Below are 26659 nucleotides of genomic sequence, written 5' to 3'. Positions count from 1 at the left end.
AAGTCAATGGGATATTTTTACCTGCTAAGGTTAAAAGAGGGTAAATTTTAAACCTGATGCTACAACAAAAACTAATAATGCAATCGAGTCGATATTTTTGTATAATCTTGGTCAAATCCAAGACTGATTTGAAAAAAAAAGAAAAACCGCAGCCCCCCAATATTAGTTTTGTGAAAACTAACTTTTCACATTTTTTTTTGTTGTTTTTTTTGTTTTTGTTTTCATGACAGTGACTTCAAGTTATCAAACTGGGATTTAAATGGTTAAAATCTGCAAAATGATTGAACTTTTAGTAGTTTTGTAAAACGCTGACGTGGTTTAAGAGATTTGTGCAGAAACAAAACAAGAAAAAATATATTAATCAGTTCAGTTTTTATAGCAGCTTTTGGAACAAAAGCACAAAAACTAATGAAATAAAAAACATTTTATGTATTCATAGGCCCTGTAACAGGGAAATGATTGATTTTAGTGCAAACATTAAAAATGACAATAATGTTTCTCATAAATTAAACCTTAATATTCCAGAATGAATTATTTTATTGTGTCACCGCTGAGAGGTCAAAAAATGTAGTTATAATGGAAGTCAATGGGATATTTTTGACTTTTTTTCCCACATTTTTTTCATAACAGTGACTTTAAGTAATCAAACTGGCATTTAAATGGTTAAAATCTGCAAAATGATTGAACTTTTAGTAGTTTTGTAAAACGCTGACGTGGTTTAAGGATTTGTGCAGAAACAAAACAAGAAAAAAATATTAATCAGTTCAGTTTTTATAGCAATTTTTGGAACACAAGCACAAAAACTAATGAAATAAAAAACATTTTATGGATTCATAGGCCCTGTAACAGGGAAAATATTGATTTTACTGTAGAACATTAGAAATGACAATAATGTTTCTCATAAATTAAACCTTAATATTCCAGAATGAATTATTTTATTGTGTCACCGCTGAGAGGTCAAAAAATGAAGTTATAATGGAAGTCAATGGGATATTTTTGACTTTTTTTCCCACATTTTTTTCATATCAGTGACTTTAAGTAATCAAACTACCATTCAAAGGGTTAAAAACCTGAAAAATAATTGATTTCTTTGGTAGTTTTGTAAAGTGCTGAAGTGGTTTGAGAGATTTATGCTGAAAAAAATAAGAAAAAAAAACATTAATCTCATAATAGTGTGTTTTTTTCCCCACAGTCTTTGTTGTTGTTATCGTTATTTATTTATTTATTTATTTATTTATTTGTTTATCCTCCATGTTTCCCTGTCGGCGGTGGCTGTAGTTACGCTCTCATCCCGCTGGGGGTAGTTTTACGCACAGTTGCGTCAATTTCTGTCAACAATATCAAAGACGAAGAAGAAGTGGAGGCGGAGGAGGAAGAAGAAGAAGAAGAAGAAGAGCCCACAGCTTCCTCAGCATCATCCAAGCATTAATCGTTAAACATTAAACCCTGACTCGTCCAGCAGCGTTAGGTCGCCAGGACTCCCCCCAGGCAGCAGAGCCTCCAGCCGGGACAGGCCTCCACCGATGAGTCGCAAATCGAGTCTCTCCCCCGAACTCCGCTGCGCCTTCATGGAGTCTCCCGGGTCGGTGGGTCGAGCCGAGGGCGATTTTCTGGAGTTGGAGCCCGACGAGGAGCTCCTGTGCTCGGTGAGCGACATCACGGAGCACCTGGGCAGGAACATCACGGTGGTGCTGGAGACGGCGCTGTCCGAGATCCGCAAGATGGTCAGCCTCCGGATACGGGTCCTGAAAATGGAGCTGCGCCAGAAGACGGAGGAGATCCACGAGCTGAAGGCGAGACTGGAGACGGTGCACGGGGACGCCAGGGACGCGTACCCCGGTTCCGCAGCCACCGCGGAGTCGTCTGCGGAACCGGGCTTCAAGAAGCACAACAACAACAACAACAACAACAACCCGGACCCGAGGAGAGCCAAGGCGGCCATGCCCGGCGTGAAGAAGGAGAACATTAACGCGATCTGTGACTACCTGATGAAGGACAAGAACTCGAGAGGCTGCGCCGACGTGGACGGGGACCAGAGCAGCGACCAAGCCAGCAGCGGTGACAGGGACGCTCGGTCGGAACCGGAGCCGCACTCCCTGCACCTGTGGCCGGATAACGGGATGGTCGGATCCGGGCCTGCGGATGACATCTTCGGCATGCTCCCCTCCGGCAGCAAACGCATGTACGACTACGAGTGGATAGCACCGATGGAGTATTCTGCAGACGCGAAAGGTAAACACGCGTTGTCTGCGCTTAAAAAATACACGGCCGATCAGCCACAACATTATGACCACAGGCAGGAGAAGTAAATAACCTAAATGTTTCTCTAGCGCGTCTTTTCTAAAGCTGGAGAATATAATTTTACTACACTTTATTACATTTTATTACTGGTGACTTCTCTTTTTAAACATTCTTTCACTCTATTCAGTAGGGGGTGGATATTGGCAAAGACTTAACGATACGTATCGATACTTCAGTCACGGTGCAATACATTTTTGCGATATATCGCAATGTTCTACACTGAGAAGTTTTAAATGCAGCTTAAAATACACATTGTATATATGTTCATCAGGTGACATCAGCGATAATTCACTGGAAAAATTGAGTAAAAAAAAAACGAGAGTAATCCAAACGATCCATTTCCAATTTATTGCACTTGTAAAGTGGCAGTGGTGGTGTGGAAGTCGTTCAACATTGGCCCAAAACGTATCTTCTTCTTTTTCTTTTAAAATCGATAATAAGATATTCAAAATTGATATTGTATCGGAAGAAAAAATATCGCAATATATTGCCATATCAGTATTTTTTCCCACCCTTACTCTTCAGTCCCTGGCTCCATTTATTTTAATAATTTTTCTTTCTTCTGTATATATATATGTATATATGTGTGTGTGTGTATTCATATATATACATTTTAAATTGTGAAATGAGACAATACAGATATGAACAGACAAAGTGTCAACAAAATATGTGTGTGTGGGAGCACAAGTGGTGTTAATAGCAACCTAATAATAATAATTATTATTGTACTTATAAAGGGCTTTCAGTCAAAGTGCTGTGTAGGTAATTCATACAGATAATCAGAACACAGAATACCTTATATTATTACAAAGCACGTTATTATAGTGATTGTTTAGTCACAGTTACAACTATAATACCAATAATAATATGTCTCTATGTTAACCCCCCCCCCCTTCAGTCGCAAAGGAGCCGGAGTGTGAGAACCACCAAAGTGGCGACACGGAGGACGACGACAATGAAGACGAGTCGTCCCGAAGGGAAGCAGAGGAACTGGAGGACGCCCAAGCTCCGCTCTCGATCGGCCAGCCCTCCGAGTTCTCCATGGAGGCTCCGAGCTCTCCAGAGGAGGGAGGGAGTTCCCTTGAGGGCAACGCAGACAGACCCGAGGCAGGTGAGGGAGGTGTCGGTCAGACTAGTGGATTGTAAGTTGTCAACACCAACTTTTGTTACGAGCAAATCACAAGCAACGAGGCTGATGATCAGTCTGTATTTTCAGGAACTTTTTTAAAGTTTTGTGCATAAAAGTTGTCCGTATGTATATTTACGTATATATAATACATACAAAAAAAAAAACGAAAGAACGAAAAAAATTGCTGACATGTGAGAAGGACATCAATTTAAATTATAATTCCATCTCATAATTTAAGAACGCAAAGCACGTTTACGGACCAAGGACAGCAATGTACTGTGTTCTATAGAAACTAATGGTGCTGGTACCCGTTCTTGGCTTTATTAACCCTTTAACGTTCCTCTGGGTCATATATGGGACTTTGGTATCTTTTTGAACCAATCAAAGCTCTGTACACAAGTTGTGTTTGAGTTTCAAAACAAAATAATTCTTATTTTTTAACTGTGTGCCAACTTTGATTACTAAAGAACTATACCACTTAGAGTGATTCTGACTTTAGTGATAGAAACTTCAGAGTCTTGGGTTTCAAAAGAGACCAAGACCATGAATGAGCACCAAAGTGTGCATGAAAAACATCCAATTTACTTTGGGTATATCTTCAATAGGCTGGAATGATAAGAGGTAAACTACCAAGGCCTGGGGATCAGGGCTTGGCTGCTGGAAAAAAAAGTGAATAAATTATGCTCAGCAATCAAAAAAAGAAGAAAATAAAACATAAAATGGCTCTTAAAAGGTGATTATTTTATGACGCATTTGCAAAATGGACTTTTGTTAAATCCTCAGACTGGACGAGAACCATCATAGCAGGACTCCCTTACATGTCCTTCAGAACATCTAACCAGAGCCTCTACAGACACATGTAGACAACCTGGCACCAGATTTTCATGGTTCAGAAGGTTTACCAGCTAAGACTTGGATGTTAACCATTGGGATGGTTGACCGATCGTTTTCCACCTTAATTCATTAAACGTTTCTTGTTTCAGGCCAGCAGTTTACCAGCCACCCCTACATCTGCTCCCTGTGTGGGACCTTTTGCCCCGACTCTGTGTTCCTGGAGGAGCACGTCAAACTCATACACCTGGACTCCGGTCCTGGTGGTCAAGGTCTCCAGGCCCTCCAGTCCACCTCCTCCTCCTCCGCGGTCCCCGCGATGGGAGACGGCGGCAGTGACTCCAGGCGGGTGGCGGGTGGGAAAAACGAGTGCGGCGCGGGACTGGCTTCCGGCGGCGCCGGTCAAGGGGAAGGGCTCATGAAGAAGGAGATTAAAATCGAAGGAGGGTATCAGTGCGGGGAGTGCGGCCGTCACTTCAACTACCTTGGCAACCTGCGGCAACACCAGCGCATCCACACCGGAGAGAAGCCCTTCATGTGTCCGGAGTGCGGGGAGAGGTTCCGCCACGCCGCCCGCTTAAAGAGCCACCGGTTGGTCCACAGCGGCGCCCAGAGCCCCTTCCCTTGTCCCCAGTGTGGGAAAGGCTTCTCCGTCCTTTCCGGACTCAAGAGACACCAACGGGTGCACACCGGCGAGAGCCCCTACGCCTGCCCTCAGTGTGGCCGCCGCTTCAAGGAGCTGGGGAACCTGTACACCCACCAGAGGATCCACAGCGGGGCCACGCCGTACTGCTGCCAACAGTGTGGGCGGAGCTTCCGCCACCTGGGCACCTACAAGAGCCACCGGTGCACCCCGGCCCAGTAACAAGCCCCTCGATGCTACGACAAGTCTAAAGTGTGCATGGACTGTCTGGTCACGCTGTGGGGAGTCACGTGAAGAACATTCTTAACAGATGACTCTACATCTTTGAGATTCAAAGTTTGTTCTTGACCCTCTCCAGGAGCTCGATTATCTGGTGTTTGTGCAGGTGTCATGGAAACCGTAGTTGTTTTGTGGACTTTAGGAAGCTTTAGAAACTACATAAAGAACTAAACGTCCATGACATCTGAGCAGAGTTCATCTGTGTTTCGGAGACCGAAAGCTCTCGGACAAGTCAGCACCACGTGAACGGAGCTTGGAAGCCTCCGCAAGTCGGTCTGGAGTCTCTCCGTTGGGAACTGATTACGCTCCCCAATCGACAATCGAATGGTTTGGGCGGAGCTTAAGGCTGTGATGGACTAAAGCATAAGAGTAGTCCTTACACATTCATCAACAAAATGGCTGTGATTGGTTGGAGGACTTTCCAATCGCATGCAGAGGTATGTCTGTCTCTGTGTTGGTTGAATCCACACAGAGACAGACACAAACACAATAGACACAGGCTATGCTAAGCTAACATACAGCATGAAAGAGCTGTAGTTATCGAGGAGCAGACATCCAATTGTGTTATTACAACTCACCACTGCTGTAACTGGAGTGGATCTGATAAACTGTTACACCATAGTATATTTCAAGTTTGGAAATTGAGCTTCACTTGAAACCGGCACAGTGTGGTTAATTTCTGAAGGCAAAAAAAATCATGATTTGGTTTGATTAACCGACGCAGACTGTGATTTTCTTTGTTTTGTTTCATTTTGTTGTTCTGTAAAAAAGAAAAAAAAATGCAAAATGAAAGCTGGTGGTGTGTGAATAGTAGCTGTTATTGCTCATCGGCTCTGGAAATAAAAGTGTTCTCCTTTTTGCATGTCCTCCAGTGCCTGACGGTCGCTACGTCCGAGCTGCTAGCGTCTTCCTCTTTGAATCTGGCCACAGGTTCATTTGACAATTTTCATTTTACCTCTGTATGACATCACAAAAGATAAGGTACAGGCTTTTTTTGGCTTTAATTTGATTTGAGGGTTAAAAAAAAAACAAGATATTCCGTGTACGTTTTGGTCCATATAGAAAAGGATAATAAAAAACAAAAAATGTGTGGTCATTTGATTTTAATTTTAAAATTAAAAAATTAAATTGATATTCAGGGCATTTTTCTTTATCGGTGTCGAGGTGGGATAAACGAAACCGGTCTATTTTCATTTTCTGTTTCTAAAAATAAAAAATAAAATCGTTAGAAGACAGAAACAAAAACAGGACCCGTTTTTTTTTTTTAAAAAAAAGGAAAAAAATGCAACCAGAAGTTGTGTTTTCAAAATAAGAGCAAGTAAGAGGACGGCGCTGTGCTTATGTCATGAGCGCCCAAATATATGACTTGTATCTGTGGTTTCACTAGCTAACCCAGGCTACCTGGGCAACCTTAATCATGACATGATTTTTTACGTAAAGACAAAACGAGACTTGTCATGACAGAAATCTACAATCTCTACACCCACATCAGTACCATAAAGTTAGCTAGTAGCTAACTGTTCCCTGATTATATGTAGTTATTTTTAGTTTTTACCTGAAATATGCGTTAGTTTTTCTGCAGTCACGTCGTCTTCCCCGAGACTCTTTCATTGTTTCGAAAAACAACGTACTGATCCATGTCCATCCACTTCTGTTACACTGCGCCGACCTTATGCATGCTCTTATTCTGAAAAAAAAAAAAAAAAAAACAATTTCTGGTCAATGAAACTGGGGAATGAAAATCGATTGTTTTTTTTTTTTTCAATTTTAATTTTAGAATTTTAAATTGAAAATCAAAGGACCACATATTTATGTATTTGTTTTGTTTTAATAAACTTTTGTGAACAGAAATGACCAAAACATACACAGACCTTGCATATACCGTAAGTCTATTTATGAATTCACACTGACACAGTAGCAAAAAATAATGTATTTTTCAGTGGATTTATTAACCTAACAAATGGCTGGTAGTAAAGTTGGGAAAATGTAGGAATCAGAGGGAACTTCAATCAAAACATAACAATTTTAGTGATTTTAATTCAAATATTGACAGACTTACACATAGATCTAACCGTCTGCATTCACTTATTTCTTTCCTTTACCTGTGGAGCCTCCAGAAAGACCTGCTGCATCCAGCGCAACCCCCCACTCCCCTGTACTGGTGGAGGGACCAGTGGGACACCAGCGCCCACATGTGGACAGTCGGCGCTACTGCAGCAAAACTCATCGTCTAGTTCTTCACTGTAAATTCAGATAATTCAGATCATGGTTAATTATGGTTCTTACTACCATACATTCATTAGTGTGGATTAAACATGTAGCACCCACGTAGACCAGACCAGACAGACACACAACAACCAAAAATACTAAGCAAACGTATGATTCAAACAAGAACACATGTCTAACAAAAATCTAAATGTGAGATGTGGGTAAAGATGTAATTTATGGGATAAAACTTAATATCAAACTACAAGTATAATAAATATACAAGTAACAGCTGCACACATGCATCCACTTACAACATCCTGTTTCCAGACACAACACGACACCCTCACCCTCCATTCTCTGATGAGCCACAACTGTTGTGGAGACACAAGGGAGACCTTCACAGTATCAGGAAGGTGGTCATAATGTTATTGCTGATTGGTGTATATATACATCACATCCACATGTTGCCCCCCTCACGTTAGTGTAGCGTTAAACAAACAAAGCGCGCAAAGACTATTTTTTGAGAAATATGATCTATTGCGGCGACCTTTTCATCTCATGTTTATACCATGCTGAGGGGGGGGGGCACACACTCCCTCTCCCCCCCAGCATGGTATAATCATGCCCGTGGTGCATTCAAGAACACTGACATTTAAAACGCTGAGAGGCAGCAGTCGGGACAGTGACCTTTTTAAAGCAAAGACTGGCCATGTGCTCTGTGTGTACTCCGCCTATACACACTGTTGCTAAGACAATATGAGTTTATGTTGTTGGTTCAATTCTCTCCTGATACAAGAAGCTGCACTCGTATTTTAAAGGAACCCAAAAAGCAAAGTAACTGTAAAATTAATGCTATCTTGCATTTATTGAAATTTACAGTCATTTTTTGTTATTTTACACATTTACAGTTATATACAGTCGAATGAAAAGCTGATACTTTTTTTTTTGCAATTTTCATTAAATATTTGCAAGATTGTACTGCACATTGTACATATTTTTAGATGCGGACAATTATTTTTGCATCACAACGTTGTAACTTGATAAATTATCCCCTTGCTGTAAAGGTACCCACCACATTTATTTGTATGTCATTTGACAAATAACCCAGCTTCAGACTGACCGTCTGTCTCTTTATTAACAAAATAATTTAAAAAATAAATAAAATGCAACTGTGCATTTGTGGATTTTGACGTAGCGCTGGTTCCCATTAGGTGAGTACACTTGAGTCCAGACTCTGATAATTAAATCTGTTAACATGAATCCACTTCTAATCAGATGATTAGTAACTGCTTTAGCATCTGTGGTCCATAGACTGTATACAAATATGGACAACACGTCTCCACTTCCTCTCAAATCCCCACAGGCATCCATGTTAAAGAGCCCAACTTTACAGCACCATTAAACATGTTTACAGCCTGGTACAAAAAAATGTTTTTTTGTCCCAATAGTTTATTTCACTATTCATGACTGTGCAGAGGGTGAATGTTTTTTGAACTCTTTTGTGACAGGTGTTAGCATGAGCTAACAGGTAGCGGAGAGCTAGTTAGGCAATTCTCAACATTATATGAGCTACCTTAAACGACTGAAACCATCCTTGAAAAAAAAAATAATAATAATTGACGTGTACTTTAGTGTTTTAGTTTGGCCCAAGTCCCGCCCACTAACATAGAGGAGGTGGAGCTTACGACCTACACTGCAGCGTCCAGCCACCAGAGGGAGCTCTACTTGCTTCGACTTCACTTTTGAGGATCTGAAAAAAAAAAAAAAAGAATCCTATTAAACTGGTGTTTTCTTTAAATTTAATCCCACAAACTAAAATTTAAGTATCAAGTAGTCGTGTAAATTCCATCCAGGGCTGTGTCCATGTGGGCGGCCATAAATCCAAGTGCAGGAGTGTTGCTGATTTCTACCATGTGTGCTCACCTGCTGTTAAAAAAATATATTACTTCAGAGGATTTATGAATGGAACCGTCTTGGAGCTCTTAAACCCACTTCCTGAATGTATTCCTGATGAACCCACCATCTGTGGTGGGCTGGTTTTTGACGCCCCTGGTCTCAGCCAGTGCCAACTAGTAAACTATAAGGAAAGTGAAACCCTATATTCCGCTCAGAAGATTGAATTATTACCAGATTAAAAGAAGAAAAGTACAATATTAAACTCACACGACTGTCAGCAGGTATTAAACCTGTAAATCTGAGCTCAGAACTGGGGCCTCGTGCGCGGTGTTACACCATTAATAACCATTGTTCCCCACCCTCCTTCTCTGAATTGGCCACCAGCAACTTGTTAGATATGTATGATAGTCACATGCTTTTATGCAAGCGCGAAAAGATTACTGTGGAGGTTGTAAACAAACATCGGTTGACGTCCATCGGTCACTGAGGGCCTTTAAAGCTCAAACATGCAACAAAAAAGACAAGAATAAATAAACACAATAGTTTATATTATCACGTAGTGATAACGTCCAGAGCTCTTCTGGGATGAGATCGGGATTATGATGACAGGCTTGGGACGAATTTGCGTCTCGATGTCGTGCTTCAGATGAGAAAGGCTGAACAGTGGAGCCCACAGGGATCTGGTTCTCCTTAATCATAGGGATATTATTTCTTTTGCATGTGCGCCCAAGCTCTGGAGGCAGTTCTTTACTTCAGTTCCATTACATTTGGGCAGCTCACCAGAGAGTTCGTGGTTCAATGAGCCACATCCACATCCTTCAGAGAGACGCCGAACCCCTGAGAGTTGCTCTCAGTGTGAGCGGGCAGGTGCATCATTGTGACTGTAAAAGGAAGGGTTGGACTATTTATTGATTCACTTCAAGTAAAAAAAAACCCCGGAGCAAGCGTTAAATTGATTTAGTGCCTGAACAACAAGGCACTAAATACAACAAAGAGGGGAAGGGTGGAACCAAAGAGCTTGGGAAATTCCAGGTAGCGCTGGGTGGTAAACTGGTTCATACTGAATACTGGTTTGTTTTTACGTTATGATATGAATTTTTAATATACAGCCGTATCAGTGTGTTTGCTTACACAGTATGAGGAACACTGCACCATGAGACTGGACCATTTTCAATGTAGCGCTTCTTAACCTGCTAAAAAAGGTTTGTTTTTTTTGTTTTTTTGTTTGTTTTTTTTAGGGTGACCAGACGTCCCTGATTTCTGGGGACACTCCCTGTTTTGTATGACCTGTCCCTTAGTTCAAGTTGTTCCCGAAAGTGTCCCCAGTTTTAGCTTTTTATGAATAAGAAAAAAACGTTGAGCTTATACTATAATTATTACGGTAGCCGGTCGTGGTCTATTGAGACCCTGCGTCCTCGTATGGGGACATTAGTTTGTTTTATTGCATCTTGTTCGGCTTCATTTAGTGGACGCTTTAGTCTGCCATCTAGTGGTAGCAAAGAGTCAACACACTAGTCTGTGTAAAAACATGATAGCGGGAATTTCATCAGATTCATTCTACAAACGATTTCAGGGACAAAAAAGTTTAAACTTATTTATTTATTCTTAGTAACTTTCTAGTTTGTTGTGACGCGCAAATTGAGCAAATTTTATCAATGGCAACGCGCTACAACGTCGCTAATTAGCAAGTACTTGCTTGAGGACGTTGGGGCTTCCGGAATAATCCCAGTGTCCACATATGAGGACATTGTTGTTGTTTTTTCAGAAACTACTACTTCCTGTTCAAAACGCTTAGCTTTTATACTTCTTTTTTTTCTTTTTCATCTCTAAGTTGTAAATGTCCCCAGATTTCCACATCAGCAGTCAGTGCGAACACGGGGCCATGTAAACCAGCAGGACGGCAGCTAGTTGGGTCAGGAGGAACTGCAGCAAACGGATAAAAGAGCTAGCAACAAAGAGGCTAACTGTCTTAGGAGCAAGTGGTGCCAGGTGAGGAGGAGGACGGATGCTTTCAGGCCCCAAACTAGACCCAGAGTGGAGTGAATTCTGGATGATCAGCGTACTCATCTTAACATTTGCTATTGCTGAGTCCAAATTCAGACTTGGAGATAAGAATTCTCTCTGCCCGTGTGCACGGCCTCCAAAGAGGCAAACGTGCACACAGAACTGCCCAAAATATTATATAGATATTTAGTTTGCACCCAGATTTCTTCCTCTACTTTAGGCCGTCATGAAAAGCAATACACACACTCTAAAAAAACAGATCCATGGGGTTAGTGAGTGTAGCTCAAAATCAAGAGTTTGTTGTGTTTACATTATAATGAGCTGATAACACGTTGGTCTAAATGAAAATAGATAAAGCCGTCCCGACTCAATAGTACATGGATTTTCATTTGATATACCTGCTTTCATTCAACATGGAGGTGTATTCAGTTAGCACAACTTAAAATGAATCCTGACTTACATAAATAAGTCATTGTAGGTGGTGGAGTTTGCATGTTCTCCTTGTGTCTGCGTGGGTTTTCTCCAGGTACTCCGGCTTCCTCCCACCTCCAAAGACTCGTTAGGCTGATTGGTGACTCTAAATTGACCCTTGGTGAATGGTTATTGGTTTCTGTGTTAGCCCTGAGATGGACGGGCGACCTGTCCAGGGTGGGATAGGCTCCAGCAACCCCCACAACCCCACGACCCTAGTGAGGATAAGAAGTAGAAGACTTGAATGAAATGAGATGAGATTTTTAAGTAGATTGTCCGTTGTGTCTGGTTGTTGGTGGATTGGCAGATAAAGTGCTATATACTATTATTTTAACACAATTAAACTTGTGGGGGACAAGGCAAATTGCGTTGCTTGTGCTAACGGAATTGAGTTGGCCAAACTAGACAGGTTTTGTGGCATGTACTCAGTACTCGTACACATTGAAATAACTTACGAATGTCCATGGAATTTCTTACACTACATCATTGTTTAGGGTTCAGAAATCGTTCAAGAACAAAACTCAGCAGCAAACCACCATAACCACTCACATCTGGAACTCCGACACAACTGAACCCAACAGCGCATGTTTTATGGATCTTTAACTTCTACACCACAGCACAGTGGTGTGATGTGAGAAGGTTCTGGGTTCTAGTCCATGGCCCGACTGGGCTCTTTCTCGGTGGAGTTTGCATGTTGGTTTTCTCCGACATGTTTGTAAGGTTCACTGGTGATTCTAAATCGGCCGTAGGTGTGAGAGTCCAGGTTTGTACCCCACCTCTTGCCCAGTGACAGCTGGGATAAGCTTCCAGCCCGGGATAAAGCGATTGCAGCCTCTACTCTTGCGACAGTGTTTTTTTTGTGCAGCCACCAAACGTCTCAGGGGAATTTCCTTAACTTCATCATCCTCCTAATTGCAGCAGCGCCTACTGTAAGTCTCTCGACGTCAATAACCCGCTTCCCTTAAAGCACTCATTGCTCCCGTCTGTCCAGTCAAGCAATCTGCATGACTCAGTGTTCTCTCAGCTACCAGCCTCCTCTGTAGAATTAAAAAACACCATCCCATCTGTTCACAAGTTCACGTCTCCGTCTCCATCTCCACGCTGACCCTTTGCAAGCGTTGCTCATTTCCACCGGGGGCCCCTCTCTTCTTCTGACAACCCCATCACGGTCTGGAGAGTGAAGTGGTCTTTTTTTTGCTTGCTTGCGCCTCTGTTTTCTTGTTTTTATTTTCCATTTCTACCCATTCCCCTGTACAAGCAGGAGCTCCAAGGAACCCACTGTTGTCATCAGTTACTGATTCCAACATCGTTACCACAGCAACGCGTACAGATCGGTTCGGGTGATGCTTTCACGGACAGTCTGTCCAGGAGATCTGATTAGAGAAACGAATTAATGAACCAAAAAAAAAAAAAGAAGATAGAAAGATGGAAGAAGATATGGATTTACCTGCAGTCTGAGCTCAGCCTAATGTCTAAAAACTGAATAATAAGCTTGAATGAGAGAATGTTATGTAATGCATTAACGCGCTGGAGAAACACAACACCACGTCTTTTAAAGCATTAAAAACTTTTTGTTGTCTGCAGCGACGCATTTTCGATCCATTATAATTTCCGCTGGGGAATAAAAGAGCAGGAGAGTGCATGAGAAACACAGAGAGGGAGAGAGGGAGAGAGGGAGGGGGGGAGAGCAAGGGAGGGAGAGAAAGGGGTGGTGGTGGTGGTGGTGGTGGGGAGGGGGGGGTGGACGTGTCAGTATGCTATAAAAACAAGCCTCTAGCAGCAGAGGAGGAGAGAATGAACTGGAGGAGCAGAGGGACGAGGAGCTGGATTCAGTCAGTCAGGCAGCGTCTGATGGACACGAGGATGGGGAGGATGAGGAGACAGAAAAGACAAGATTCTCCCCGTGAAGGAGGCGTGGAAGGACAGCGGCAGCATCTCTGCAGCTACACATAGACGGTAAGTTCTCAACGCAAAAAAAAAAAAAAAAAAACATGCAACAATTGAATCATCCCATTCAGAGTCCCCCCACTCCCCAGTATGCTCGGGGAGCATCTTTACAAAGAGCCCTGTCTTATTATGGGGTGCACCGGTCTGTTTTCTGTTAAGGGTATAAATCAAATTGTAGAAAGGATAGAGAGTTCTTTTTTTATCTTTCTTTCTTTCTTTTTAGTGCCTCTGGTGCATTCCCCCGGCAAACCCTCCATCAATTAGAAAGGAGAGACTCTTCAGAAGAGAAATGACAGGAGCAGAGCCGTGCATCTGTGTCAGGAAGCCCTCTAGTGGCCACGGTGTACGACACAAATCTGGTTGCAATCGATCATCGTGCACGGCTGAGGAATCAGAATGTCTGAATGTCCTGTTTGTTGTTTTGTTTTTTTGTTTTTTTACAATAACCTGCACTCAGTACGAATGCAGTTAAAGGTGTTGGCGGTATTTCAACAACTAGGGGACTCGATCAAGTAGATAATTCCACTCTTGGTTCTCCTTAATTAAAACCGATAAGCGTAAAAATTAGAGCTCCGAACGCTCACTGAGCTGTTCCTTAATTGCAAATAACAGAAATAAACACTTAATGAGATTAGTTTCAGCTTCAGATTATATCCCTACACGAGGGGTCTTCCACATTTTTCAGACCACAGACCCTCAAACTGATGGAGAGATTAAGTAGGGTGGGCTAGGCTTAGGGTTAGCCCCTACCTATCATGTGTTCTCTTTTGCATTCAATATTAAGCTATAAAAATAATTAACAGTCCAAATATTTAAATTTCGAACACGTGCAACAGCAGGGAGACCGCGTAACTGCCGGAAACATACCCACAAAACACAGCTAAACATAGCTAAATTATGTAAACACAGCTAAATAACTGACAGTTCCAGGATTTAAGTTTAAACAGCAGAGATTTTTGGCCTCAGTACTTGGCTGATGGGAGTGAGCTGCGCTGTTAGCGTCTCTTCTCCTAATGTTTCATCTTCAGCCTCCATCGATCCCTTTACTGAAATATGTTGGATTCATTTTTAAAGTGTGTTTAAAGAAATCTAAAAATATACAGCGATAATTGATGTTAAGGCACCAACATTCGACCAAAAGAAACATTAGTGGGTCTATTAACATATTCATATATATTTATAACATTAATGCATTCTTTCTGGCATCAACCTGTGATTGTCCGAGGCTGCTTAACAAGTAGATACAGTATGTTTGCATAAATTCACATAATGAATTCAGTGACTCTCACCAGCAGAATAGCAATTTCCACTCACCATCACAAACTATCAAACATCTCTAGACAACCAGAGCAGGAAAAAGCTTTTTTTTCCATATTCATCTGTAGACTGTACTCCAGGCTAAACGCTGCCAATATAAAATAAAATGCAATGAACGCAGGCCCTGGAGTGAAGGGAAGGTCAATGTAAGTAAATAATTGAGGAATCCCTTTACACAGAGTACAAAAAAAAAAGGAGTCGTACCAGAAAGAACGAAGCCTTCCGGGGGGAACTGACTAATGTTGTGTGAAGAAAGAAAATCGAATTATGTCTGTCTTAAACTTGTGGAGCTGTGGCGCGGTGCCTTGAGCCAACAGGTGTTAATACTGCCTAAATGTCATCTTTAACAGGTTTACAAGCAATTGGAGGTGTGCAAAGCATCTAGTATTTGTATTTGTTGAGGGGAAAAAGGGCATTTGTATTCGAATAAAATTAAAAATTGGTGGGTCCATTTTTTGTGGTTACACTGCTTGTGGGAGACAATGGGCGACCGTACCCCAGTAGGTAGAAAGGTTAGTGGATCAATCCCTGGAATGTGCCACATACTTAAGTGTCCTTGAGCCAGACACTGAGCCTCTGTGACTGTAAAGAGCTTTGAGTAAACATAGATAAAAAAGTTCTATATAAAAGCAAGACCATTTACCATTACTAGTAGACAATAGTCTGAAATAGTGAGCTAACAAACGAGTGCTAACAGATGAATGCTAACATGAGACTGAAGACTACAACCTTGAGGTGTAATAGTATTACAAATGTTCATTGTGGATCCTAACAGCAGCAGGAAGGTAGAAGCAGTCTAACCACATAAGTACGATTATGAACTAGGATAAAGTTGGTATCACAGGAAAATAATGGAAGAAGGTGTTCATGCTTTTGATCTGATGGTTGGTTGCCTATTGTTGTGGATATGCAGCAATACTGAAAGCCTTAACGGTCTTACTGTAAAGCAGAGTGCCATGAAGGTGTCTTCTATACCTGTATAGTAAAAGGGGAAGAAAAGAAAAGACCTGGCATTGAGTATAAGTGAGAACATTGACAAGTGTGTGTTGTTGTGTAGCTGTCTTTCTGGGGACCACTTGGGAGTGAGGACATCTGTGCAAAATGAGCATTTCGCTCATTCTAATCATCACTTCTTCCTTGTTCAAGATTGTTTGAGGTTTAAGACTTTACGTTAGGGATCTTGTAACTAATCTGTTGATATCCCTAAATATGGGAGTAGCAGAGCCAGCAGACGGCGCCATGTTTCTTATTTTAGTTGTGCAGTATTCTTGCCATAGACAGGCACATGTTCCAGAGCTCTTGTTTACCCTTTAAGTTTTCTTAGGTAATAATCGTCATTTGAGAAAGTGTCTGAAAATAGATACTTTCAATTAATCTGAATGTACTTTAATGAACAAGACGGTATATATATATATATATATACAGACTGTATATATATGTGCGTTAAGGTATATGTGTAACCTTTACTGTAATTATTGTATGTATGTAGGAAGTCACCATGATGAGGATCATAAACATTTCCAGTCTAAAACCTCTTCAGGAACTCCAGTTTCCTCCCACCTCCGATGACTTGTCCCTTAAGCTGATCGGTGACCCTAAATTGACCCTAGGTGTGACTGCGTGCGAATGATTGTTTTTCCATGTGTTAGCCCTACGAAAAAACTGGCGACCTGTGCAGGGTGTACCCTGCCTCTTGCCCGGTGACAGCTGCAATAGGCTCTAGTAAACTCCGCGCCCCTAGAGGATAAGCGTTTATGGAAGATGATATGAGATGAATCCCAAAGGCACAAGTAGTTGCATGCCTACAAATAATTTGCCGTACAGTCTGAAATTGCTTCCTGGAGAAGGAGGCTGCACATCAGCAATTTGATAAGGTTATTAGACTTTTAGCTGCAGAGAAATATCCCATCTAACAACACATTGTGGAGTACTATTAAACACTACAGATGGTGCTGCCGGTTTTTATACAGGCTGCAGCTCACTGTATGTAGGTCAAGGATATAGATTTCATTACTAGTGACTAGTCAGTGCCGATTCGACTTTCATCACATAACAGTCAACTTTAAAGAATCTGGAGGGAAAGGACAATGCATTGTGTTGTGTTTTGTCACTCAGTAGTTGTATTTAGATGCTTGGTGACAGAGACAAATCAAGTGACAGTTATTTTACTTTCTCGCAGGTTCTCATTACCAACGTCCCAGAAAATCGAAGCTTATTGTGTCCCGAGGAGAGGTTTCAGCAAGAAATGTGGCTTCTCTTCACTCTGTAAAAAGACCGCGAGCTCAACAAAACAACCTGAGCCCAGGAGGCGAACAACAGCACGTTTAGTCGAACAATAGCTGCCAGAACAAAGAGTTTCAGTCGACAGATTGAGTCGTGTACGGCATCATAATGGCCTCATCTGACTTTTCATCAGAACACTATGAATGTTGTTACATGCAACGGACGAGCAATGACAGATGCCTTAAAAAGAAGGTTTTCTGTTGCTAAGCGGAAGTGAATGATCAAGGTTGTCTGGACCCGTCCTGACACAAAAGATCCAGGAAAATGAAGGACATGTGAACTGCGAAAACAGTGTCCATGTTTTTCTTTCTTTTATTACTCAAGAACATCACTTTCTCTCCCAATATGAAGATGTTCTTTGGTACTGTCTATCCGTGGATGTTTTCGTCATGTACTTTCCGTCAATGTCTGTGAGGAATTTCACTTCAAACGTGTAATTCCTCGACAAAGAAGAGACCAGGATCTGATCAGAACCACAAAATGCCCAAAAAATGCGAAAGACAGATAACTGGACTTGTTGGGTTTATTGAAGACGTTTCAAACAAGTCTTGACCGGATTGGTGGAGGAGTTGGGGGTTTAAACAGGAATATCGGTGGATGTTACCCATCAGAAACTCGCATGACTGGTGTCTGTTAACGGCCAGATACTTACCTCTCGATGGAGGAGACTGCTGTTTGATCCTGTCAAGTAGAAAATCTGCATCACGTATCCACCAAAGGTGACAATGGATTTTAATGAGAGCCACGACTATTGGGCCTATCCAACGAGGTCGCCCTACAACGCAAGCATGGACTATGAGGACTACTACCAGGACACCAGCACCAGTAAAATCATTATCCCATCCATCTACGCTCTCGTCTGTTGTGTGGGTCTCATCGGCAACGCCATGGTCATCTACGTGATCCTGAAATACGCCAAGATGAAAACAGCCACAAACATTTATATTCTCAACTTGGCCATCGCCGACGAGCTGTTCATGCTGAGCGTTCCCTTCCTGGCCACGTCGGCGGCGGTCCGTCACTGGCCCTTTGGGTCGCTGATGTGCAGACTGGTGTTGAGCGTGGACGGCATCAACATGTTTACGTCCATCTTCTGCCTGACTGTGCTGAGTGTGGACCGGTACGTGGCGGTGGTCCACCCGATCAAGGCCGCTCGCTACCGCAGACCGACTGTCGCCAAAGTGGTCAATGTTTGCGTCTGGGGGCTTTCGCTCGTCGTCATCCTGCCCATCATTATCTTTGCAGACACCGTCCCCGCGCAGGATGGTGGCGTGGACTGCAACTTCTTGTGGCCTGAGGCCGTGTGGTCAGAAGCGTTCGTGGTCTACACCTTCCTGCTGGGGTTTCTCCTGCCGGTCGGAGCCATCTGCTTATGCTATTGTCTGATGGTGGCCAGAATGCGAGCAGTGGGACTGAAGGCTGGGTGGCTTCAGCGGCGGCGCTCGGAGAAGAAGATCACGCGTATGGTGCTTCTGGTCGTGACGGTGTTCATTCTCTGCTGGATGCCGTTCTACATCGTCCAGCTGGTCAGCGTTTTCCACCGGCCTCCCGATCCCATGGTCACCCAGCTTTTCGTCATCCTCAGCTACGCCAACAGCGGCGCCAACCCTATTCTGTACGGCTTCGTGTCGGACAACTTCCGGCGTTCGTTCCAGCGCATCGTGTGTTTCCGGTGGCTGGAGTCCGGGCTGGATGCAGAACAGGTGGATTACTGTGCTGTGGCATTAAAGAGACAGGCAACGTGTAACCCCCTAGACTTCCCCAAGGACTGCATGGCTTCTGATATGGTTTTCCGCAACGGGACGTACACCTCTCGTACAACTACGGTTTAACATTCACCAAGGATGAGAATTAAATGGGGGAGTAGCAGATGTGTAAAGATACATTTCCCAGCCTTGGATCTGCACAGAGGAAATTAATGACCATGAACTGGTCATATCCTGTAATCTCCTCGGCAGTGTGCCAAAAGAAGACTGAATCAGCAACATGTGAATTCTCTGATGTGTTCTAAGAGTTTTGGGACCTTAAAGTCACAGGCCACACTACTGAACACAACTTGAATGTAAGCCCACAGTGGTAGTTATTGGCTTATAAACATTTGGATTCAGAAATCGAACGAGACACTGAGAGGGCGATGAAGAAATATTAAATGTGAAATGTTTTTGTCAGAGTTTAATTATTTATTTATGTGACTTAAATGAACCGTCTACTGCTGAATGGGTTAACACAAGTGTTACCGAGCCCACTGACAAAAGTACACTGACATATGTACACCGATCAGCCACAACATTATGACCTTGTCTTGTAACAATTCAATGTTCTGTTGGGAAACTTTGACATTCTTTCATGTGGATGATACTTAGACATGTGGCACCCACCTAGACCAGACCAGACACCCCCCACCCTGGAACATGCCTGATCTGACTCCAAATTCGCTAGATCCCAAAGTATCTGTGGGATGATCCACAGAGGCCCCTCCCCTCAACCCGTAGGACCCAAGGAGGCACAATGGAGACCTTCACAATGTTTGGAAGGTGGTCACAATGTAGAAGTCTAAAGGGGCAACTGACATGGATGGAAAAATTGCCAAAATGCTAAAGTCAACCGAACATTGTTTGCCGCCTCCAGCACTAACCCCCGGTGTTGCCTAATCAGTCAGGGAGATTTTTTCATAGTCGTATATATAATGTCCTACTGCTATCTTTATACAGATATTCGTTGTTAATATTTAAGTGTTGTTCTTGTGAAGCTGTGCAAAGGTTTTAGGCAGGTAACTAAGGATGCTTTTTAAAAAAATATAAATAATAAATTTGTAGTTGTGAGTAATTGCACCTAACCTCCACCATGCTTCCCCGTTGCCTGCAGATACTCGTTATCGTTCACGCTCTCCATCTTCTGCTAAAGCCAAGTACTATTTTTCATTCTGACTCATCAGTCCAGAACACCTGCTGTTACTCCTTGGTTCCCCAGTTCTTATATTCTCCTGCATAGTTGAGTCTCTTTTCTTTGCTTCCTGGTGGGAGGTTTTGGATTTTTGGCTGCGACTCTTCCATGAAGTCACTTCTAGTCTAGATTTCTCCAGACAGCTGATGACTGTACCTGGGTTTTTCATCTGCAAGTTTCCTAAACTCCATCTACGATCCTGCAAAACCCCTGACAGCAAGTTGTAGTAACTCCAGATATTGATTTGCTGTTTTGTTTTTTGTTTTTTTGCCTAAAACTTTTGCACAGTCCTCTTTACCGTGAGAAACTAAGAAAGAAATTAAATGTTTACTATTAAGTATCAGCTCTCTCTCGTCTAAATCTGTGTTTGTTAACGTTTCAGCATATTCATTTGTTCTGTCCCGATATATGAATTCATCTCCCTCTGTGTCCCAGCTGGGTCACCCCATGTAACCCTGGTAGCGCTCAGGTTTCCTCTTTTGTTTTTGTTTTTTCCTTTCTACTGTCGTCTCCGTAGCTGCTTCCCAGGGGTTCTGTTTCCTCATTTGTGTTTGTTATTGGGTTAATATAAATAAAATTGTACTATACGTCAAGTCACTGAAAATATCAAATTTGCTGTCTTTTCTTTTCTGTGTATTTTGCTTCTGAAAAATTTACAAAAAAACAAACAAACAAACAAACAAAAAACAGATTCTGGTCAGTCCGTCCAGTTCTGCTTCTATTTCAAACTGAAAAGTACTGAACAAAACAGCATGTTGTTGAAAAAGACGTCTAACTAAACTAATCTAATATTCAATTTGGCTACGTAAATATGGATTTGATCATGTTAGTCCGATGCAGTGGCGCAATATAGGCGGGAAAAGTTAGGACAGTTCCAACGGCCCATGACTGACAGGGGCCCCAAAAGAAAAGTAAAAAAGGAGAAAATTATTAAACCATATCATAAGAAAGACAAATTTTTAATATAATAACAAAACATACGGGATTTCTTCACATTAGTTTCGACTCCACTAATCAAAAGGTATGAGCAACCACCCCCGTGACTCTGCATGAAATGGTTTGGTCCAACCTTAGAGCATCGTGGTGCAGGCCTGTAATTGCTGGAGTGAAGGGAAGGTCAATGTAAGTAAATAATTGAGGAATCCCTTTACACAGAGTACAAAAAAAAAAGGAGTCGTACCAGAAAGAACGAAGCCTTCCGGGGGGAACTGACTAATGTTGTGTGAAGAAAGAAAATCGAATTATGTCTGTCTTAAACTTGTGGAGCTGTGGCGCGGTGCCTTGAGCCAACAGGTGTTAATACTGCCTAAATGTCATCTTTAACAGGTTTACAAGCAATTGGAGGTGTGCAAAGCATCTAGTATTTGTATTTGTTGAGGGGAAAAAGGGCATTTGTATTCGAATAAAATTAAAAATTGGTGGGTCCATTTTTTGTGGTTACACTGCTTGTGGGAGACAATGGGCGACCGTACCCCAGTAGGTAGAAAGGTTAGTGGATCAATCCCTGGAATGTGCCACATACTTAAGTGTCCTTGAGCCAGACACTGAGCCTCTGTGACTGTAAAGAGCTTTGAGTAAACATAGATAAAAAAGTTCTATATAAAAGCAAGACCATTTACCATTACTAGTAGACAATAGTCTGAAATAGTGAGCTAACAAACGAGTGCTAACAGATGAATGCTAACATGAGACTGAAGACTACAACCTTGAGGTGTAATAGTATTACAAATGTTCATTGTGGATCCTAACAGCAGCAGGAAGGTAGAAGCAGTCTAACCACATAAGTACGATTATGAACTAGGATAAAGTTGGTATCACAGGAAAATAATGGAAGAAGGTGTTCATGCTTTTGATCTGATGGTTGGTTGCCTATTGTTGTGGATATGCAGCAATACTGAAAGCCTTAACGGTCTTACTGTAAAGCAGAGTGCCATGAAGGTGTCTTCTATACCTGTATAGTAAAAGGGGAAGAAAAGAAAAGACCTGGCATTGAGTATAAGTGAGAACATTGACAAGTGTGTGTTGTTGTGTAGCTGTCTTTCTGGGGACCACTTGGGAGTGAGGACATCTGTGCAAAATGAGCATTTCGCTCATTCTAATCATCACTTCTTCCTTGTTCAAGATTGTTTGAGGTTTAAGACTTTACGTTAGGGATCTTGTAACTAATCTGTTGATATCCCTAAATATGGGAGTAGCAGAGCCAGCAGACGGCGCCATGTTTCTTATTTTAGTTGTGCAGTATTCTTGCCATAGACAGGCACATGTTCCAGAGCTCTTGTTTACCCTTTAAGTTTTCTTAGGTAATAATCGTCATTTGAGAAAGTGTCTGAAAATAGATACTTTCAATTAATCTGAATGTACTTTAATGAACAAGACGGTATATATATATATATATATACAGACTGTATATATATGTGCGTTAAGGTATATGTGTAACCTTTACTGTAATTATTGTATGTATGTAGGAAGTCACCATGATGAGGATCATAAACATTTCCAGTCTAAAACCTCTTCAGGAACTCCAGTTTCCTCCCACCTCCGATGACTTGTCCCTTAAGCTGATCGGTGACCCTAAATTGACCCTAGGTGTGACTGCGTGCGAATGATTGTTTTTCCATGTGTTAGCCCTACGAAAAAACTGGCGACCTGTGCAGGGTGTACCCTGCCTCTTGCCCGGTGACAGCTGCAATAGGCTCTAGTAAACTCCGCGCCCCTAGAGGATAAGCGTTTATGGAAGATGATATGAGATGAATCCCAAAGGCACAAGTAGTTGCATGCCTACAAATAATTTGCCGTACAGTCTGAAATTGCTTCCTGGAGAAGGAGGCTGCACATCAGCAATTTGATAAGGTTATTAGACTTTTAGCTGCAGAGAAATATCCCATCTAACAACACATTGTGGAGTACTATTAAACACTACAGATGGTGCTGCCGGTTTTTATACAGGCTGCAGCTCACTGTATGTAGGTCAAGGATATAGATTTCATTACTAGTGACTAGTCAGTGCCGATTCGACTTTCATCACATAACAGTCAACTTTAAAGAATCTGGAGGGAAAGGACAATGCATTGTGTTGTGTTTTGTCACTCAGTAGTTGTATTTAGATGCTTGGTGACAGAGACAAATCAAGTGACAGTTATTTTACTTTCTCGCAGGTTCTCATTACCAACGTCCCAGAAAATCGAAGCTTATTGTGTCCCGAGGAGAGGTTTCAGCAAGAAATGTGGCTTCTCTTCACTCTGTAAAAAGACCGCAGCTCAACAAAACAACCTGAGCCCAGGAGGCGAACAACAGCACGTTTAGTCGAACAATAGCTGCCAGAACAAAGAGTTTCAGTCGACAGATTGAGTCGTGTACGGCATCATAATGGCCTCATCTGACTTTTCATCAGAACACTATGAATGTTGTTACATGCAACGGACGAGCAATGACAGATGCCTTAAAAAGAAGGTTTTCTGTTGCTAAGCGGAAGTGAATGATCAAGGTTGTCTGGACCCGTCCTGACACAAAAGATCCAGGAAAATGAAGGACATGTGAACTGCGAAAACAGTGTCCATGTTTTTCTTTCTTTTATTACTCAAGAACATCACTTTCTCTCCCAATATGAAGATGTTCTTTGGTACTGTCTATCCGTGGATGTTTTCGTCATGTACTTTCCGTCAATGTCTGTGAGGAATTTCACTTCAAACGTGTAATTCCTCGACAAAGAAGAAACCAGGATCTGATCAGAACCACAAAATGCCCAAAAAATGCGAAAGACAGACAACTGGACTTATTGGGTTTACTGAAGACGTTTCATCCAAGTCTTGACCGGACTGGTGGAGGGGTTTAAACAGGAATATCGGTGGATGTTACCCATCAGAAACTTGCATGACCGGTGTCTGTTAACAGCCAGATACTTACCTGTCGATGGAGGAGACTGCTGTTTGATCCTGTCAAGTAGAAAAACGGCATCACGTATCCACCACAGGTGACAATGGATTTTAATGAGAGCCACGACTACTGGGCCTATCCAACGAGGCCGCCCTACAACGCAAGCATGGACTATGAGGACTACTACCAGGACACCAGCACCAGTAAAATCATCATCCCATCCATCTACGCCCTCGTCTGTTGTGTGGGTCTCATCGGCAACGCCATGGTCATCTACGTGATCCTGAAATACGCCAAGATGAAAACAGCCACAAACATTTATATTCTCAACTTGGCCATCGCCGACGAGCTGTTCATGCTGAGCGTTCCCTTCCTGGCCACGTCGGCGGCGGTCCGTCACTGGCCCTTTGGGTCGCTGATGTGCAGACTGGTGTTGAGCGTGGACGGCATCAACATGTTTACGTCCATCTTCTGCCTGACTGTGCTGAGTGTGGACCGGTACGTGGCGGTGGTCCACCCGATCAAGGCCGCTCGCTACCGCAGACCGACTGTCGCCAAAGTGGTCAATGTTTGCGTCTGGGGGCTTTCGCTCGTCGTCATCCTGCCCATCATTATCTTTGCAGACACCGTCCCCGCGCAGGATGGTGGCGTGGACTGCAACTTCTTGTGGCCTGAGGCCGTGTGGTCAGAAGCGTTCGTGGTCTACACCTTCCTGCTGGGGTTTCTCCTGCCGGTTGGAGCCATCTGCTTATGCTATTGTCTGATGGTGGCCAGAATGCGAGCAGTGGGACTGAAGGCTGGGTGGCTTCAGCGGCGGCGCTCGGAGAAGAAGATCACGCGTATGGTGCTTCTGGTCGTGACGGTGTTCATTCTCTGCTGGATGCCGTTCTACATCGTCCAGCTGGTCAGCGTTTTCCACCGGCCTCCCGATCCCATGGTCACCCAGCTTTTCGTCATCCTCAGCTACGCCAACAGCGGCGCCAACCCTATTCTGTACGGCTTCGTGTCGGACAACTTCCGGCGTTCGTTCCAGCGCATCGTGTGTTTCCGGTGGCTGGAGTCCGGGCTGGATGCAGAACAGGTGGATTACTGTGCTGTGGCATTAAAGAGACAGGCAACGTGTAACCCCCTAGACTTCCCCAAGGACTGCATGGCTTCTGATATGGTTTTCCGCAACGGGACGTACACCTCTCGTACAACTACGGTTTAACATTCACCAAGGATGAGAATTAAATGGGGGAGTAGCAGATGTGTAAAGATACATTTCCCAGCCTTGGATCTGCACAGAGGAAATTAATGACCATGAACTGGTCATATCCTGTAATCTCCTCGGCAGTGTGCCAAAAGAAGACTGAATCAGCAACATGTGAATTCTCTGATGTGTTCTAAGAGTTTTGGGACCTTAAAGTCACAGGCCACACTACTGAACACAACTTGAATGTAAGCCCACAGTCGTAGTTATTGGCTTATAAACATTTGGATTCAGAAATCGAACGAGACACCGAGAGGGCGATGAAGAAATATTAAATGTGAAATGTTTTTGTCAGAGTTTAATTATTTATTTATGTGACTTAAATGAACCGTCTACTGCTGAATGGGTTAACACAAGTGTTACCGAGCCCACTGACAAAAGTACACTGACATATGTACACCGATCAGCCACAACATTATGACCTTGTCTTGTAACAATTCAATGTTCTGTTGGGAAACTTTGACATTCTTTCATGTGGATGATACTTAGACATGTGGCACCCACCTAGACCAGACCAGACACCCCCCACCCTGGAACATGCCTGATCTGACTCCAAATTCGCTAGATCCCAAAGTATCTGTGGGATGATCCACAGAGGCCCCTCCCCTCAACCCGTAGGACCCAAGGAGGCACAATGGAGACCTTCACAATGTTTGGAAGTGGTCACAATGTAGAAGTCTAAAGGGCAACTGACATGGATGGAAAAATTGCCAAAATGCTAAAGTCAACCGAACATTGTTTGCCGCCTCCAGCACTAACCCCCGGTGTTGCCTAATCAGTCAGGGAGATTTTTTCATAGTCGTATATATAATGTCCTACTGCTATCTTTATACAGATATTCGTTGTTAATATTTAAGTGTTGTTCTTGTGAAGCTGTGCAAAGGTTTTAGGCAGGTAACTAAGGATGCTTTTTAAAAAAATATAAATAATAAATTTGTAGTTGTGAGTAATTGCACCTAACCTCCACCATGCTTCCCCGTTGCCTGCAGATACTCGTTATCGTTCACGCTCTCCATCTTCTGCTAAAGCCAAGTACTATTTTTCATTCTGACTCATCAGTCCAGAACACCTGCTGTTACTCCTTGGTTCCCCAGTTCTTATATTCTCCTGCATAGTTGAGTCTCTTTTCTTTGCTTCCTGGTGGGAGGTTTTGGATTTTTGGCTGCGACTCTTCCATGAAGTCACTTCTAGTCTAGATTTCTCCAGACAGCTGATGACTGTACCTGGGTTTTTCATCTGCAAGTTTCCTAAACTCCATCTACGATCCTGCAAAACCCCTGAC

The 26659-nt window shown here is 42.8% G+C and overlaps 3 protein-coding genes across 4 annotated transcripts; all 3 read left to right on the top strand.

Moving 5' to 3' along the window:
* The first annotated feature begins 1270 nt into the window (after positions 1–1270).
* Positions 1271–6041, top strand: znf16l (zinc finger protein 16 like). The gene is made up of 3 exons (XM_047590967.1): positions 1271–2232; positions 3200–3412; positions 4414–6041. Exons 1-3 carry the CDS (start codon positions 1524–1526, stop codon positions 5124–5126), a joined length of 1635 nt encoding a protein of 544 aa, XP_047446923.1. The 5' UTR covers positions 1271–1523; the 3' UTR covers positions 5127–6041.
* Positions 6042–13537: 7496 nt separating this feature from the next.
* Positions 13538–20722, top strand: LOC124997791 (somatostatin receptor type 1-like). 2 transcript variants are annotated; one of them, XM_047571798.1, is made up of 3 exons: positions 13538–13718; positions 13933–14052; positions 17206–20722. In XM_047571798.1, the coding sequence occupies exon 3, from the start codon at positions 18035–18037 to the stop codon at positions 19139–19141; it is 1107 nt and encodes a 368-aa protein (XP_047427754.1). In that variant the 5' UTR covers positions 13538–13718; positions 13933–14052; positions 17206–18034; the 3' UTR covers positions 19142–20722. The 2 variants fall into 2 exon arrangements, with proteins under 2 accessions (XP_047427754.1, XP_047427746.1); XM_047571790.1 differs by lacking the exon at positions 13933–14052.
* A 2757-nt stretch (positions 20723–23479) lies between these two features.
* On the top strand, positions 23480–26017 carry LOC124997807 (somatostatin receptor type 1-like). The gene has a single exon (XM_047571810.1). The coding sequence runs from the start codon at positions 24229–24231 to the stop codon at positions 25333–25335; it is 1107 nt and encodes a 368-aa protein (XP_047427766.1). The 5' UTR covers positions 23480–24228; the 3' UTR covers positions 25336–26017.
* Positions 26018–26659: the final 642 nt, after the last annotated feature.

Source organism: Mugil cephalus, chromosome 1 (assembly GCF_022458985.1).
Source record: "Mugil cephalus isolate CIBA_MC_2020 chromosome 1, CIBA_Mcephalus_1.1, whole genome shotgun sequence".
Lineage (NCBI taxonomy): Eukaryota > Metazoa > Chordata > Actinopteri > Mugiliformes > Mugilidae > Mugil > Mugil cephalus.
Note: the sequence above shows the minus strand (reverse complement) of the source record. Positions and strands in the feature narration are given on the sequence as shown.

Bases quoted from the DNA above. Each gene is read 5' to 3' on its own strand.
- znf16l (XM_047590967.1), top strand. From the start codon at position 1,524: ATGAGTCGCAAATCGAGTCTCTCCCCCGAACTCCGCTGCGCCTTCATG. The intron at 2,233-3,199 runs GTAAACACGCGT...CCCCCCCTTCAG, and splicing joins GTATTCTGCAGACGCGAAAG to TCGCAAAGGAGCCGGAGTGT. The intron at 3,413-4,413 runs GTGAGGGAGGTG...TTCTTGTTTCAG, and splicing joins CGCAGACAGACCCGAGGCAG to GCCAGCAGTTTACCAGCCAC.
- LOC124997791 (XM_047571790.1), top strand. From the start codon at position 18,035: ATGGATTTTAATGAGAGCCACGACTATTGGGCCTATCCAACGAGGTCG.
- LOC124997807 (XM_047571810.1), top strand. From the start codon at position 24,229: ATGGATTTTAATGAGAGCCACGACTACTGGGCCTATCCAACGAGGCCG.